The sequence below is a fragment of the Notechis scutatus genome, chromosome 5, assembly GCF_049901735.1.
Source record: "Notechis scutatus isolate UNSWTSFEM ecotype Mainland chromosome 5, rNotScu1.2, whole genome shotgun sequence".
In the NCBI taxonomy this organism is placed as follows: Eukaryota; Metazoa; Chordata; class Lepidosauria; order Squamata; family Elapidae; genus Notechis; species Notechis scutatus.
Window position 1 is genome coordinate 19,609,035 of NC_142013.1, and position 15,061 is coordinate 19,624,095.

General features: G+C 40.4%; 1 protein-coding gene across 2 annotated transcripts in view; it reads right to left on the reverse strand.

Annotated features, from left to right (window-relative positions):
- The window catches only part of ARHGAP20 (Rho GTPase activating protein 20), a 92,503-nt gene extending 79,777 nt beyond the window's left edge, over window positions 1–12,726 (reverse strand). For both annotated transcript variants that reach the window (XM_026675100.2, XM_087966239.1), the window contains exon 1: window positions 11,522–12,726. In XM_026675100.2, coding sequence (XP_026530885.2) covers window positions 11,522–11,620 — 99 coding nt within the window. In that variant the 5' untranslated portion in view covers window positions 11,621–12,726. The remainder of the gene's footprint in view (window positions 1–11,521) is intronic.
- Between the last annotated feature and the right edge of the window lie 2,335 nt (window positions 12,727–15,061).

Consider the following 15,061-nt stretch of genomic DNA (forward strand, 5'->3'; position numbering starts at 1 on the left):
CACAGTAAACAACCATGTTTAAGGTACAAGATCCGGGTGATATTTGACCCATTTCAATATCACCCAGGAATTTGCAATATACATTTTGCAGTATAGTGAAACTATAACTGGACCAATTGGGGGAGGAAGTGTTCATTAATGTTAAATGCCAAATTGCTTCATTTACATTAATTATATCATTTCATGCAACTGGCATAAGTGATGTCATTTGCATAATAAAGTTATTATGCAACTGCAACAAACTGCTGCAAATGATTCATGTAGAATTAACATACATTTAATTGCCTTACACGGGCTGATTGGGATACAACTCTCTTGTTCTGTTAGATGGGGACGATCAATAGATAGATATTTGGACCACTGCACTTAAATTCATACTCAAGTAAATTAAAGCTCTATTGTATCACCTGACCACAATATCTCTGGTCAAATACTGTATATTAAACAAATCAGGATGAAGATTTTACCATATCACATCCTACCTGCAGAAGGCATACACACAGATACATTAATCCCTATTGTTTGGGCATTATAAGTGAACAAAAAAAAAAAGATAGGAAGAAGCAATATTTGCTCAAATTCAACAAAATATGGACGTGTTCATCATATCTTAAAATCTGTTGAGTTTGCTATCAGCTAGATAAAAATGCCTATGGGCCATATATGCTTTTGGGTCATCGGCTGCTTATTCACACTCTGAATCATGGATGTCCAACTTTTTGGCTTGCCTGGACTGCATTGAGTCAAGAGGAATTGTCTTAGACCGCATATGCAATATATAATATAGTTAATGTATACATATATCGTATAATGTTATGATCATGTGGGGCTACATTACTAGCTGGGGCTGCATGTGATCCACAGACTGGACACAACTGTTCTAGATAAACTGAAATTATCCAATTAATTTTGGGGATAGTAGAACAACTCCAACTTTTTTTTAAAAAAAGCTAAAAGGCCTAAACCATGTTCATTTTCTTCACTGATCTTCCTTATAACTTGGGGTGGTTGTATTCATCTTTGACACTTCATATGTATCATCAGTTTATATGGTGCTTTATAAAGAAATAGCCTAGCACTATATTTTGGATGGAAGGGACCCAGAACCTGGCAGCTATATATATATCTTTTATTTATATATTATTTAAATGCTGGTCATTTATTCAGAAAAAATCAAATATTTTATTTGCTTTGTACCCTCTAACTTTTTAAGAAAATGATGAAGCAGAAAACATTTACAATTTCATTCTGATCTCTACCCCAACTAAACTTATAGTCAGAGATCATATACGTCAAGGTTGCACTTTTTGGACTCGTAATTTTGGGCATCACAGTCATATCTATATGAAGGGTATCAGATGGAGAAACGTATCCTTCACTGAAATAGAGAGGAACTTTTTTAAAAACCCGTGTCATTAAAAATGTAGATTACACACAGAGGTCACCTTGCTATCCTAATTATTTTAATCATAGAAAATTGAAACATGCGTGCACTGCAAATCAAAGCCACTTTAATCATATAAAATCTCAGTGAAATGGGCAGCAAATAAATAAATAAGTACAGAGTGCCCACTTCTAAGAAATTATTAGACCTTGAAGTTCATTCTGTGAAGGGAACTAAAGCAACCAACTTCATTTTTCACAATTCTGGACATAATTTTTTCTTTCTGAAAGTACCAACAAGTCTTCAAACACACGTTTGACATATTATCATCTTAACATACTCGTTCTCTATTAAATCGAGATCATAAAACTGGGAGAAACAGCTGAGAAGTTAATTTAGTTGAAAAGATCGGCCAACCGAGATATATATATATATATGTATGTGTGTGTTGTGTGTGTGTGTGTATTTAACACACACATGTATGGCCTTCAGTTTGTTGTATTTTCACGTCATATAGTGGTGCTTTTGTGTAAGCCAGCAGTCATCTGCCATCATCAGGCTTCTGTACTCTGTATTCTGCAATACAGAAGCCTGATGATGGCAGATGTCTGCACACACCACACACACACACATATATATATATATATATATATATATATATATATATATATATATATATATATATATATATATAACACACACACACACACACACACACACACACACACACATACATATACGTATATCTATATATTTTATATATAAAATTTCTATTCCCAACAGAGTCAGTAGAAAGTGGACATAAGGAAAGAGATTGAGGAAACCACCTGGAACAGTTAAAAGAATTGTGTTACTATGCCGAGAGTGTGAAATTATGCCAAAGAAAGAATGAAAAAAGAATGCCAAGTAGAATGATGAAGTAGAGAAACAGTAGCTGAAGAAAAAAAAAAAGCATGAACGGGAATGATTGCTGTAAAAATATAAGGAGCTAAAGATATTGCATAGTCAGTATAGAGAAAAATGTTGATTGTAATGAATGTACATAATCAAAGTGAGCATGAAATAGTTGGGATTAAAAGAAGCAAAGAAAGCACACGGCAATTTTGGTAGAAATAAAATATACATATACTTTGTGGAAGTACAGTAAGTTAAGAGGGCTAAATAAGGAGCATCATGCAGACTGTCTGGAATTAAATTGAAGAAATGAAAAGATTTTGGGATGAAATTTAAGTGAGGGAATTCAAGAAGAATTATTTCAGAGAAGTATATGGAAATGATATGATGAAGGAGAAAACTAGTGATATGATGAAGGAAGAAACTGAAACAAATGCTATAAATGTTAGCATCCAAGCATGCTAAACATTCCATTTAATGCCGAAGACTAATCTGACTACTTAATAAATGGTTCAGCATACATCAGAGAGTAAAATAAGGGCGAGTGGTGTCCCTTTAGTTATTTATTACAGCAAAAATAGTTGCAGTAAGAACAGAGGTATTTGAGTTGGGAATGTGGATGCTATAACTATATGTCCTGTCTTTTTTTCTTTATTCATGCTGTAATTCTGGGGTGTCAAACTTAAGGCCCGGGGGCCAGATCCGCCCCATGGGGTGCTTAGATCTGGCCTGCGGGGCTTTCCTGAAGACAATGAAGGACCAGCCCGCAGTGCCTCTGCCAGTGAAAACGGAGCCCGGGAGGCTGCGTGTGGCCCCCCTGAGCCCCGTTTTCAGCCGCAATGGCCTCCTACAGCCCTCTGCCAGTGAAAATGGAGGCCGGGGGACAGCGGTGGGATTCAATTTTTTTTACTACTGGTTCTGTGAGTGTGGCTTAGTGGGCGTGGCAGGGGAAGGATACTGTCAAATCTCCAGTCAGAGGTGATATTTGCCGGTTCTCTAAACTACTCAAAATTTCCGCTTCGGTTCTCCAGAACTGGTCAGAACCTGCTGAATACCACCTCTGCCAGGGGGTACACGTGGCCCTCCAAGCCCCATTTTTGCTGGCAGACAGCTGCAGGAGGCCATCACATGCGAAAATGGGGCCCGGGGGGGAGGGACAGGAAAGGAGAAAAGCAAAGAGGAAAGACAAAAAGAAGGAAAGCCCTACCACCCCGGCCCCCAGAGTTCAAACACAACCCTGATGCAGCCCTCAATGAAATTGAGTTTGACACCCTTGCTTTAATTCCTTCACTTATTTTTTCTTACTCCCTTTCTATACTCTGCATACAGGTGTTCCTCAACCTACAACCACTTGTTTAGTGACTGTTTGAAGTTACAACAGCACTAAAAAAAGGGACTTATAACTGTTTTTCAAATGACCGTTGCAGCTTCCCTGTGGTTTCATGATCCAAATTCGGACACTTGGCAACTGGCATGTAACTGCAACTTTCTGACAAACAAGGTCAATGGGGAAGTCAGATTCAGTTAACAACCATGTTACTAACTTAACAACTGCAGTGATTCACTTAACATCTGTCTTGTTCTTAGCAACAGAAATTGGGGATGAATTGTGGTTGTAAGTTGAGGACTACTTCTATTGCTGCTGTCCCCAAAAGATGTTTGCAAGATGGAAGATGGGGCCACAAAACCATCATTACCATCCCCCAAAATCTAGACACGATATTCCATTCTTAGGCCAACAAAAACATGATAACCAAGGACACAGGTCTCCAAATTCTCTCAAACCCTTTATCAAGGCTAATGCAGAATCTGAATAAGAAGAGATGAAGAAGTGACCATTTTGAAGCCATAAAGTTGATATTTAGACATAGTCTGATGGAGAAAAGCTGTAGCCATTCAAATCAAGTTCTGCTAAGGTCTGTGATAAATTCCAGTTACTTTTTAAGTTGTCCCTAGACCTGGTGAAATGAAGAAGCAAATTCATAACCAATTATTTTAAAAATAATATTTATTGGAAGCAACTTCCTCCAATCCCATCCTAAGGCCCCAGATGAAGATCATCAGACGCCAATGTTTAGCGATATTATATTACCTGATAATTTCTGACAGATATGATCATATGATGTCAGAATAACAAAAACAGTGATAAAAATTATTTAAATAGTTCAAGACATCAACAAATTCAAAGAACTGCAGGGACTAGCTCTAGTTTCACCCTTTCTTTTAAATCATTTTCAACTTCCTAACAAATCCATGTAAGACCTCCTAAGTTCAACAGAGCTTACATTTAACTCTGCAGCTTTAAAATCAGGATGTCATACCCACTGAATCCTTTTTCCAGCATTCACATAATCTACGTAGAAAGCTGTGGTAATATTCCTTAATGAACTATATTAATAACTGAAAACAGCTTGAATCCCAGGTCCCATAACAAGTTCTGTAATATCATGATTCAGTTTACAAAGGCTCGATATAAGGCGTTCAACATAGTCACCTGATGTAAGAGCTAGACACCCAAAGGCAGAACATTTTATAACAAAGAGTTCTTAACTTCACTAGTTTCATGTAAAAAATTATTTATGAACAGGAACAGCTTGTCATATCAAGAGCAATGTTCACAAGTAGCTTTTCTGGCAGATCTCCCAAATACAAGACAAGCAGAAATTCATGCAGCTCTTAAGATAATAATCTATTGTTGTATTAAACTTTTATTCACCTTTTGAACTTCTGCCTGCTATGCAACTACAAAACACACACACAGAAATGCTACCAGAGGACTTTGTTCTGTTCATACCTTGTTCATACAACTGCATTGTACTTAACATGTATTTCTGGCTTTGACTTGGTGTGTGAATCCAACTACTGTAGATTTGCAATGCAAATAAATCATGATTTATTACTTATCCTACTCAAACTATTTCACAATTGGCTAATCTGCACAAGAACCACAAAGTTTGCAGCCAGCATTCCTACATTTCTGAAAAGTACAGTATGGTATCTTTGCAAAGCACTAAGTTGAAGAAAACTAGTATAAACAATAATTCTTCCCTTAATTTAACCTAACACAACTAAAATGCTCATCAGTGGATTACTGTATGAGACAAGAATCTCTACAGCAGGGGTTGCCAACCTTTTGGCCCTCAGGGACCAACAAACTCATAATTTTAGATCCCAGGGACCACTAACTGGTTCTGTGGGAGTGGCCTAATTTTTGGGTGTGGCTTGGTGGTCATGTGACTGGCTGGGCATGGCTTGTATGTAAATATTATAAATATTTATATAAATACTGATTTTTTTATAAAAAAAGAGCAACTTTTACCCAAAATCAGACAAAGTAGGCAGATTGAGTTGCTCACAGAATCGCAGATTCATTCAATCTGCCATTGGCTAGCTCAGTCTGTCACATAAAATTTGCTTGCAAGCAAACCCACAAAGTTAACTCACAACACACCATGCATGTAAATATTGATTTTTTTATAAAAAAGAGCAACTTTTACCCAAAATCAGGCAAAGCAGGCAGATTGAGTTGGTCACAGAATCATTCATCTCTATTTGCCATCGGCTAGCAAGGTTGGACTGAGAGAGGGCGACTGATCTAAAGTCACCTAATAAAACTTCTGTGTCTGAAGTCTGATTACAATCTGGATCTCTCTATTCCTACTCCAACACTTTAATCAACATCACACACCTCTCATATCCAACACCCCAATCTGTCAGTTCTTCTGGATATTATGCCGAATTTATAAATACTGCGTCTTTAATCAATAAATAAAATGTTCTCAAGAACGCTGGAGGGTTGTCCAGGAAGTAGTGTTTTACACAAATCCCCCGTATAATATAGATGGTCTTTGACTTATGACCACATTGCTAAGGTAATTAAGTGACTTTTGTTCCATTTTACAACCTTTTTTGCCACATGTTACGCCAGGGTGTCAATCTCAATTTGGGGGCCGAATCAGGGCTGTGTTTAATCTCAGAGGGCTGGAGGGTGGGCGTGGCTGGGGTGGGCATGTCTGGCTGGGCATGACCAGCTCAATGTCACTCGTCAAAGCACTGTTTTCCTCTGCGATTGCCTCCTGCAGCCCTCTACCAGCAAAAATGGAGTTCAGGTGGGCCATGCGTAGCACGCCTATGTTCCGTTTTCTCTGGCACAGGCACCGCGGGCCAGTCCTTCGTTGTTTCCAGGGTCCCGCAGGCCAGATCTAAGCACCCCACAGGCTGGATCTGGCCCGTGGGCCTTGAGTTTGACACCCCTGTGCTAAGCGAATCACTACAGTTGTTAAGTGAATCACGTGGTTGTTAATGAATCTGGCTTCCCCCACTGACTTTGCTTGTTGGAAGCTGGCTGGGAAGGTTACAAATGGTGATCACATGGCTACCGAGACAACTGTCATAAATACATGTTAATTGCCAAGCACCCCAATTTTGATCATGTAACCATGGGAATGCTGCAACGATTGCAGTGTGAAAAGTGGTCATAAGTCCTTTTTCTCAGTGCCGTTGGAACTTTGAATGGTTGTTAAATGAATGGTTGTAAGTTGAGGACCATGTATACAGGGGTGTCAAACTCAAGGCCCACGGGCTGGATACAACACGCAGAGGCCACACCCACCCCATCTCCGCGAAGGGGAAAAACATCGCGAAATGTCACGTGACAGCAATGCGACACCACGAATTTGACACCCATGATATATACCTGTGCAGCTGGACAATCTTCTCAGAATATTTACTGTGCCATCTTACTTATGCATTTGCAGAAGCTGATTTAGTGAGACTTACACACTCCAATAGGAAAGGGTCTTCTTAGTCATGACACTCCGGTGGTCATGAAAACTGAAAACCTTATCCTCCAGCAAATTTGTTTAGCCTTTTGGATGTCCTGAATGTTTCTATCTCCCAGTGCAACAGACCAACACATTTATTCCCGTGAGGATAAACTAAAATGATTTCTTGTTGAAATGAAACATTGAATGCCAAACTGCAGAACATTTTAGATGCTCAATGTCCTTGAGTCCAGTGGGCTATTTATTAGTACACCAGTCTCACATTGGGCTTGAGGGCTGACATCCAACAGAGAAACTACATATATGGTGTTCCCATTTTTCTCTTCCCAACATGATCGGGGCTGGAAATATTTATGATGTGCTCTATAATAACCCAGGCAGGCTTTAAAATCCCAATAAGCATCTGGCAGCCTGCTGTACTAATTCTCTGAGGAGAATGTGCTGGCTGGGATTTAACAACATTTTAATGCAAACCTTGCAAATAGGAGATTTCCTTCTTAGCTTGGTTCCTCCTTCACTGTATTCTTCATTCTATTTATTCTGGAATAGTCTCTAGAAGGAACTGAGTTTTTAAAAAACCAGGGAGAAGGAAGAAGATGCTGAAGTATTCAGGATCCCAATGTATGTATCACTGACTCATAAATCACACTTCTTTTTTTGCCAGATTTCTTACACTGTGGCAGGCCCACACACATAAGAGTCAAGGGAGGAATTTTGTACAAGGAGCATACAAGCACTACAATACCATCTTAACACTTGGAATATCCTACTCTTGTCGAGTTTCCAACTTCAATAATCACCATATTGGTAACCTCTTCTTAACCCAAAATTTCCTTGCCTGAAGTAGAATTCAAATGCTTCTTTTCCTACTAGATTCTGCCATCCTTTATTTTTAAAATGTTGCTGCACCATTCAGATAACCATTGTAACGTTTCTCACATTGCTGTTTGAAGCTGGTCACTCATCTTTGCTTGTACTATATTGCTTTCCTAGAAACCCTGCTGAAAATTCCTGTATTCAAATTTTCTAAGTGTGGACACGGAAACTTGAAACCTTAGTTCTTAAACTGAGGCAGGCAGACTTCGGGTTTAGAAAATCTTTTATTTTCTTTTTCAGAGGATACCTAGACATTGATACTCTGAATCCAAGTGCAAGCCAGTGGTTCATGCTTGCAAATCTAAATTATTAAGAACTTGCTCAGCCCAAAATTTGTGATCAATCTCAGAAGCTAGTCCACAAGTCTTTTCTCTTTCAAAAAGAAGTCTCTGGTTCTCTGGTACCTTTACCTGAGACATTCTGTTTTGGCAACAAAATTTATGATCAGTGGCAGGGACAGCTATTAGTTTATTAGTTGTTATTATTTTAGGGCCAATGCAATCATCCAAAAATTTACCCATCTACTGTAAATCACTCAAAGAATAGAATAGAATAGAATAGAATAGAATAGAATAGAATACTTTATTGGCCAAGTGTGATTGGACACACAAGGAATTGGTCTTGGTGTAAATACTCTCAGTATACATAAAAAGAAAAGATACATTCATCAAGAGTCGAGAATCATAAGGTACGACACTTAATGATAGTCATAGGGTACCATAAGCAATCAAATCATACTAGGAAACAGTCAATATAAATCGTAAGGATACAAGAGACAAAATTACAGTCATACAGTCACAAGTGGAAGGGGATAGGTGATAAGGAATGATGAGAAGATTAACAGTAATAGCTCTATCCATCTCCATCCTACTTTTATTAGACCCATCCTTGAGTTCACAGTACACTCCATCTGTAGTCTCAGGAACTCTAGTCTCAGAAACTCAAGAAGACGTATTCTAGAGTAAGCAACTGTGGAATCAGAAAACTGGTGATCTGGAAATACTTTTTAAAAAGAACTCATTTATCTGCATTCCAATTGTTGTAAAGGTTTTTGCAATTAATAAATAGGAGAGAAGCCCACAGAGCAGATTGTATAACAAGTATGGTCTCAGACTCATTTCTATTTATATCTACAAGAGAAAAAGTCATCCAGATTTCATAAATGGATGGCAGCAACTAATGAATACAGAGGTCTGTAGAAGAGAGCTGATCTCTAAGGTACTAACAGGGACAAGCCATTCATTGTCTTAGATACCAAGGTAAAATATGTATAAAAATGTGGGGGGGACACAAAAGAATGATAAGCTCCAAGTACAAGAACCTCTAGGCACTAACAAATAACTAAGCTATATACTACGAAGAAACTCATTCTTTGAGTTTGCATCCTTAAACAGTCAAAACAAGCACCTTTCACACGTAAAAGAAAGATTGTAGAAGGCTTGGGAGAGTCAAATCTTAAGGTTTAGAGAAATAGAAGAACAAGAAAAAGAATTGCATAAATCCAGCCTGAATTGAACATTACCAGTGGTCACAACATTTATTTATATCCCACTTTTATTATTTCATAAATAATTCAGAACATCAAACATACATAATATTCCTTCATCCTCCTATTTTCCCAACAAACAACCCTATGAGGTGGGTAGGGCTGAAAGAGTGTAACTGGGCCAAAGTTACCCAATTGGCTTTCATGCTACAACTCACCGTCTCCCAGTTTCTAAGCTTGGAGCCTTAACCACCATACCAAGCTGGCAAAGAGAAGGACAAAATGCAGTATTTAGAACAACGCAAGTCCGGCCAGCAAGCCAGTCCTGAACCAGATCCTTCAACATTACAATATTTTGCTAATTCTCTAGATGAAGAAAACTGTTTTGAAATGCAACATGATATATTCCTAAATAAAGTCATATTGAAAAGGTCCAACATGTGTCACGATCTAGCTACTGTCAAGGGAAAACAAATATAGAAAGAAAAGATAACATCCTGATGTCCTGTTTGTACATCTCTAGAATTCCTTGGCTGTTGGAATCTAGTACAAAAGAGACAAGACACACACATACACACACACACACAAGTCCAAATAACACCCAGTAACACACTTACTGGTTGCCTTGAGCTCAGAGCTCTCACCCCAGTCTCTTTCCTCCCTCTCACAATCTAATTTGGAAATACTAACACTAGCCTCCCTTATGTAAAGTTATTTTAAAGGCGGGAGGAAAGTATAGAAAGCACTGGGTGGGAAGCCCCCCCCATTAGCATCACCCCATGCTTGCGAATTTTCAAGTTCCTACCCAGGGCTTGCAGCTTAGAGAAAAGAAAGTGGGGGGGGGAACCCTCAGAATTAGATACCCAACAGGAGCACTTTCAGGGGAGGAAACCACTCCAACCGAAACGGGGTGCCTGCCAACCTTTCTCGGATTTACGCCTCTTCCACTAAAAAAACACAAAGGGAGACGCGGCTGCTGTTATTCCAAAGGTGATGCCAGCAGAGCACCCAGCCCTTGGGTTGAAACCATCTTCAAGTTGGTGGACCGCGGTCACATACATACATACATACATACATACATGCATACATACATGCATACATACATGCATACACACACACACACACACACACACACAACCAGTCAGAAAGGTAATATTTGCAAGCCACGAGCGCGCTCCCCGCGCGGCTACAAGAGCGCACCGTCACTCAGTGCGCTCGCCGCCATCCATCCCCGGTCAAGTGCAGGCACCCTCCAGCCAAGCGAACCCGGTCAGGGGGAGTCAAACCCGCCCGCGGGAAAGAAGGTGTGGGGACGGGGGAGAGGGGGGTGGGTGGGAATACCGCACCTCCCCTTCCAACCACGCGGAGGGTTCTCGGAGGCTTTGAAAGGAGGCGGCGTATTGCGGGCACAAGCGCTCTACAGATGGGGGCTCAGCTGTGGGCGGCCGCCTCAGAGTCACGACTCACCGTGACCAACGGCTGAAAGTACCCGTCCCCCCCGCAGGAGGAACGAAAGAAGGAACGTCGCCTGAGGATAAAGGTCCCCCGGGCAGAGCCGGGATGGCGACCTTCCTAGGGCCGCGTCCTCACGTTTCTCATTTCCCCTCACACCCCTGCGAGAGACGCTGAGGCAAACGGCTCCATTCGGGAAAAGGGGGATCAACTGCCCGGGGAATGAAACCCTGAGGGAAGGCAGAAGGGGAGGCACGAGCAGCAGCTGGGAACCCAACCCCACCCTCCACCCCCACCCACCCCCAAAAAGCCACCTTTTTTCCTTGGAAGAGATCGCAGCGCCAGCCTTTATCCTGAGGGGAATCCCGCCGCTCTCGGTGCGGTTTGCTCCCAAGTCAACCCGACAAGCTTTCCAGGTTCTGGGGCTACACAACGACCTCCCCCCGCCCCCCATCCCCCGGGCGTGTGAAAAGGATGTAGTGAAGTAGCCTGACTTCCGAGGAAAAGAACATCGGAGGGTCATCCACCTGCAAGGATCGGGCAGGAAGAAAAACCGCGCAAGGCTGCCTCCCCGCCCCGGCTTTCCATTCGCCCCGGCCGGCGTACCCTGCACTTGGGGAAGGCGGCTGGTGTCGGAGCTCTCACCTTTTTGCCCTCTGGAGCGGCGGAGCGCCGATTCCCCCCGGTCAGGGAGGAAGATCGCCCCTGGCCGACGTGATCCTGTTGCGGGGACATCGCTTCCATTAGATTCCTTTTGAACCGCCGCGCTGCTCAAACAGCCCAAAGCAAGCCTGTGGTCATCCCAGGCTGGTCCTCGATCCTAGGCGAAAAGAAGCAGCCCTCCTCGGAGCCTCTGCGGGCGGCGGCTCTCATTGGAGAATTAAGGCAGCAGCGCAACGGAAAAGCGCGCAAAATGCGCCGCCGCGGAAACTGCCGGCGCCAACAGCGGATTCAGCGCAACGGAGAGGCAAAGCGAGTGCGGCAGACAGCGGCGCGGCTGGCCCCGCCCACCTCGAGCCCAACGCTACCCGAGGTTTGCGGCGAGGCTCCACCCAGAAATGGAAGCCGAGGCACAAGCCCCACCCCTTCTCCTGCGGAGGGGAATCTAGCCCAGCCGGCGTGCTTTGTAGCCCCGCCTCTTATTTTAATCACACCGTTAGCTCCGCCCACAAACGAGACTGCAGAATTCCGAGGTGGGGGGTGGGCGCGGTCGTCTGTCTGAGTTTTCTATTTCAGAGGAAACGAAAGGATATCTTAACATTCATATTATATATATTTTTATCCCTGATTATCGAGTCTTTGGATTTCCTGGACTGCTACCGAAGAAGCTCTTTGCAAATTTTAAAAAGAAAAAAACTATTCCTTCATTTGATCTCAATATTACTAAAACAACCGCTCTTCCATAATCCCTTCCTCGTCCGCTCCCGACTAACGGGAGCGTTGTTTAAAATTAATATTTTCTTGTACCATAGATCGAATTGTTTTAAGAAGGAACCTCAATCGTGTTTCGTCTGGAATCGATCAAAACTGTAAACATATTTAGTCAGACCCCATGAAATTGCTAAGGGCACAAGGAGGAAAAGCTCGTTGAAACGTTGGCAAGTCTGGGTTGTGAAACTGAAGTGGAGAAGGCAACCCAGGAACAAGCCAGATCTTGTATCAGTTTCCTCAGAAGGCCGTTTAACTCAGGTCACTGGGTCTTACTCCAAACAAGTACAGCATGCTTTGAAATGTTAGATCTGCTCCAGTCCAAGAGAGAGAAAGATGCTTCCAGGCAAAGCATTTATTGAATACTTTGCCACATCCATACAACCTTATAATACATATTCGGTCTGGGGTTGTATTTCCTGGCAAAGCTTTTATAAATGTTAGTCTTTACCTTCTTGGCATTTTATGAGATATGCAAAGAGCAATTATCTGGTAACCCATATTTCCTTTCCATTCCTTCTGCTATTTTCTTTAAAAAGAAGGAACGCTTCAGCTATTTTTAATTTTGAATTAAAGCCCTGAGGCAGAATGGCTAGATTCATGTCTACAAGCTAAAATAAACCACATTATAGTATAGCTTAGTATAATGAGAATTGACCACAGGAAGCATTTGGCTACAATTGAGGAGGCATGTCCTTGGGATATGGTCATAACAGTCAAAATGATGCACACAACATTAAATTGAACTTCTGTCCATTTCACAGTGCAAATAAAAGGTTGAAATTTGATCACACTGTTGCAGCCTCCTTCTTGACTATTTTAATTATACAGTGCTGGAAATTACCGGGACTTGACTACTTTATGAAATTGCTTCTCACAACGTATTGAACTGTGAACTAGATGGATTTACACAACATCCTAGACCAAAATGTCTTTAGCAAGTTTGTGATTCTTCTGGGAGTAGATACCTGTATATGCTTTGTACCTAAGGTAGGACTAGAACTTCAAAGTCTTCTGCTTACTTGATGCCTTATGCCAAATAGGCTCCTGTCTGTGGCATGTATGTGTATGATTTCTGTCTAGCCTACAGATTTGAGATTTCTCAAAATAAACAGCCTGAAATCATGCACCTCCAAAAAATACAATATTTTTTGGAGATGCATGATTTAAAGTGAAATAAAGAAGTTGCCACAAAAGCAAATAAAATGAAAGCCAGATTTACAATATAATGCAATTTTTTTTGTTCTGACAAGTTTGTTGTGCAAATCCAGCCATTGTGATTTGCAAATCATGGTTTGCTTGAGTCAGGTAAAGTCACCCAATTGTAGTTTATTCAATAAACCATGGTTAAATAATGTAATTATGAGTCAGTCAAACTTGGGAGACTATAACAAATTTGAATAAAGTTCCCTTCACAAATGAGACAAACCAAAATTTATATGTTAGTATGTAAAATAAACTTAGTCTTCCATTCCTGATATTTTAATTAAAATATTAGAATGTACTTTTAGTTTAAAACTTTCACCTTTAAAAAAAACATTCACATTATTAGAACAAATAAAGAGGTTTATGCTAATGTTGTATGAAGGCTGTTGGCTGGATTGTTAACTTTACAGTGTGATCCTGCATTCTGCAAAATTACAGAAATAAGGGGCATCTGTTAAGTTCTGCAAGACTTGTGATGTGAGGAGAGAGAAAATGCTTTTTTTTAAATAAGAAACATCTGTAATGCTGTGTGGGAGACTAGGAAAAGAAGTTGAGCCAGAAATCTTAAGTTTATATTCTTGTTTGTCTTATCTTTCTCGCATTCAAACTCATTGCTGATTTAAAGGAATATTAGATCTCATTTTAGCTGAGTTTTCATGTTAAACAATCTCGTATTATGACAGCAAGCAGCTTGTGCATACCTTTTTACTCCTTGCTATTACTTTTATTATGTATATTTTATCCTATCTTTCAACTTGGAAGAAACTCAATTTTTTTCACATAACTTTTCTGAAATCAAAGAGAATACTCCCCTGTATATCATGCTGAACTTATAATTCTAGGACAATAGGATAACCAAGTGACATCCGTCTAATACCTTCTGCATAATGTTTTTGTACATACGTGTTTTTACCGTGATAGCCAAATTTATGCCTCTTATCAAGTTTTTTATACCCACCAGGTGGCTTCTCAAATAGGGATTACATAATTTTAAAACAGAAGCTCATTAAAATGACCAGATATTAAAAAAAAAACCAAACCCATGAGAGTCAAAATGGCATAACTAATAAGATGCCAAACTAGGAACAGGACCTCAAGCTCTAGTTTACCATCAACCCTGGAAACTCATTTTTCTTTTTAATTAATTAATTAATTTTCTGTCAACCCAACACAGCTCACTAATTTGTTGTTTTGGGAAAAATAGGTCCTGTATTGGTTTTAAATACAAATGCATATCCAGTACTTCTATGGCAATATGTGGCTTTTTTCCCATCAATATGGTTGTGTGTCATAAAAATAGTGATAAAGTTACTGTGTTTTTTAAACTCCTAAATATTGTAATCTGTACCTGGCCACATCCCTTCCACATATTTAAAAATATGAAAAACTTGTACCCTAGGGGGAAAAATAACCTCCAGTACCTACCTATCTGTCTATAATTTTTCTGCACAATTTACTTACTTTAAAATGAGTTTTAATGAAGTCATTTTCTGGTAGCTGTATGTGGAATTGCAGTTCCTTTCCTAGACTTTTACTGATACGTTTCTGTCC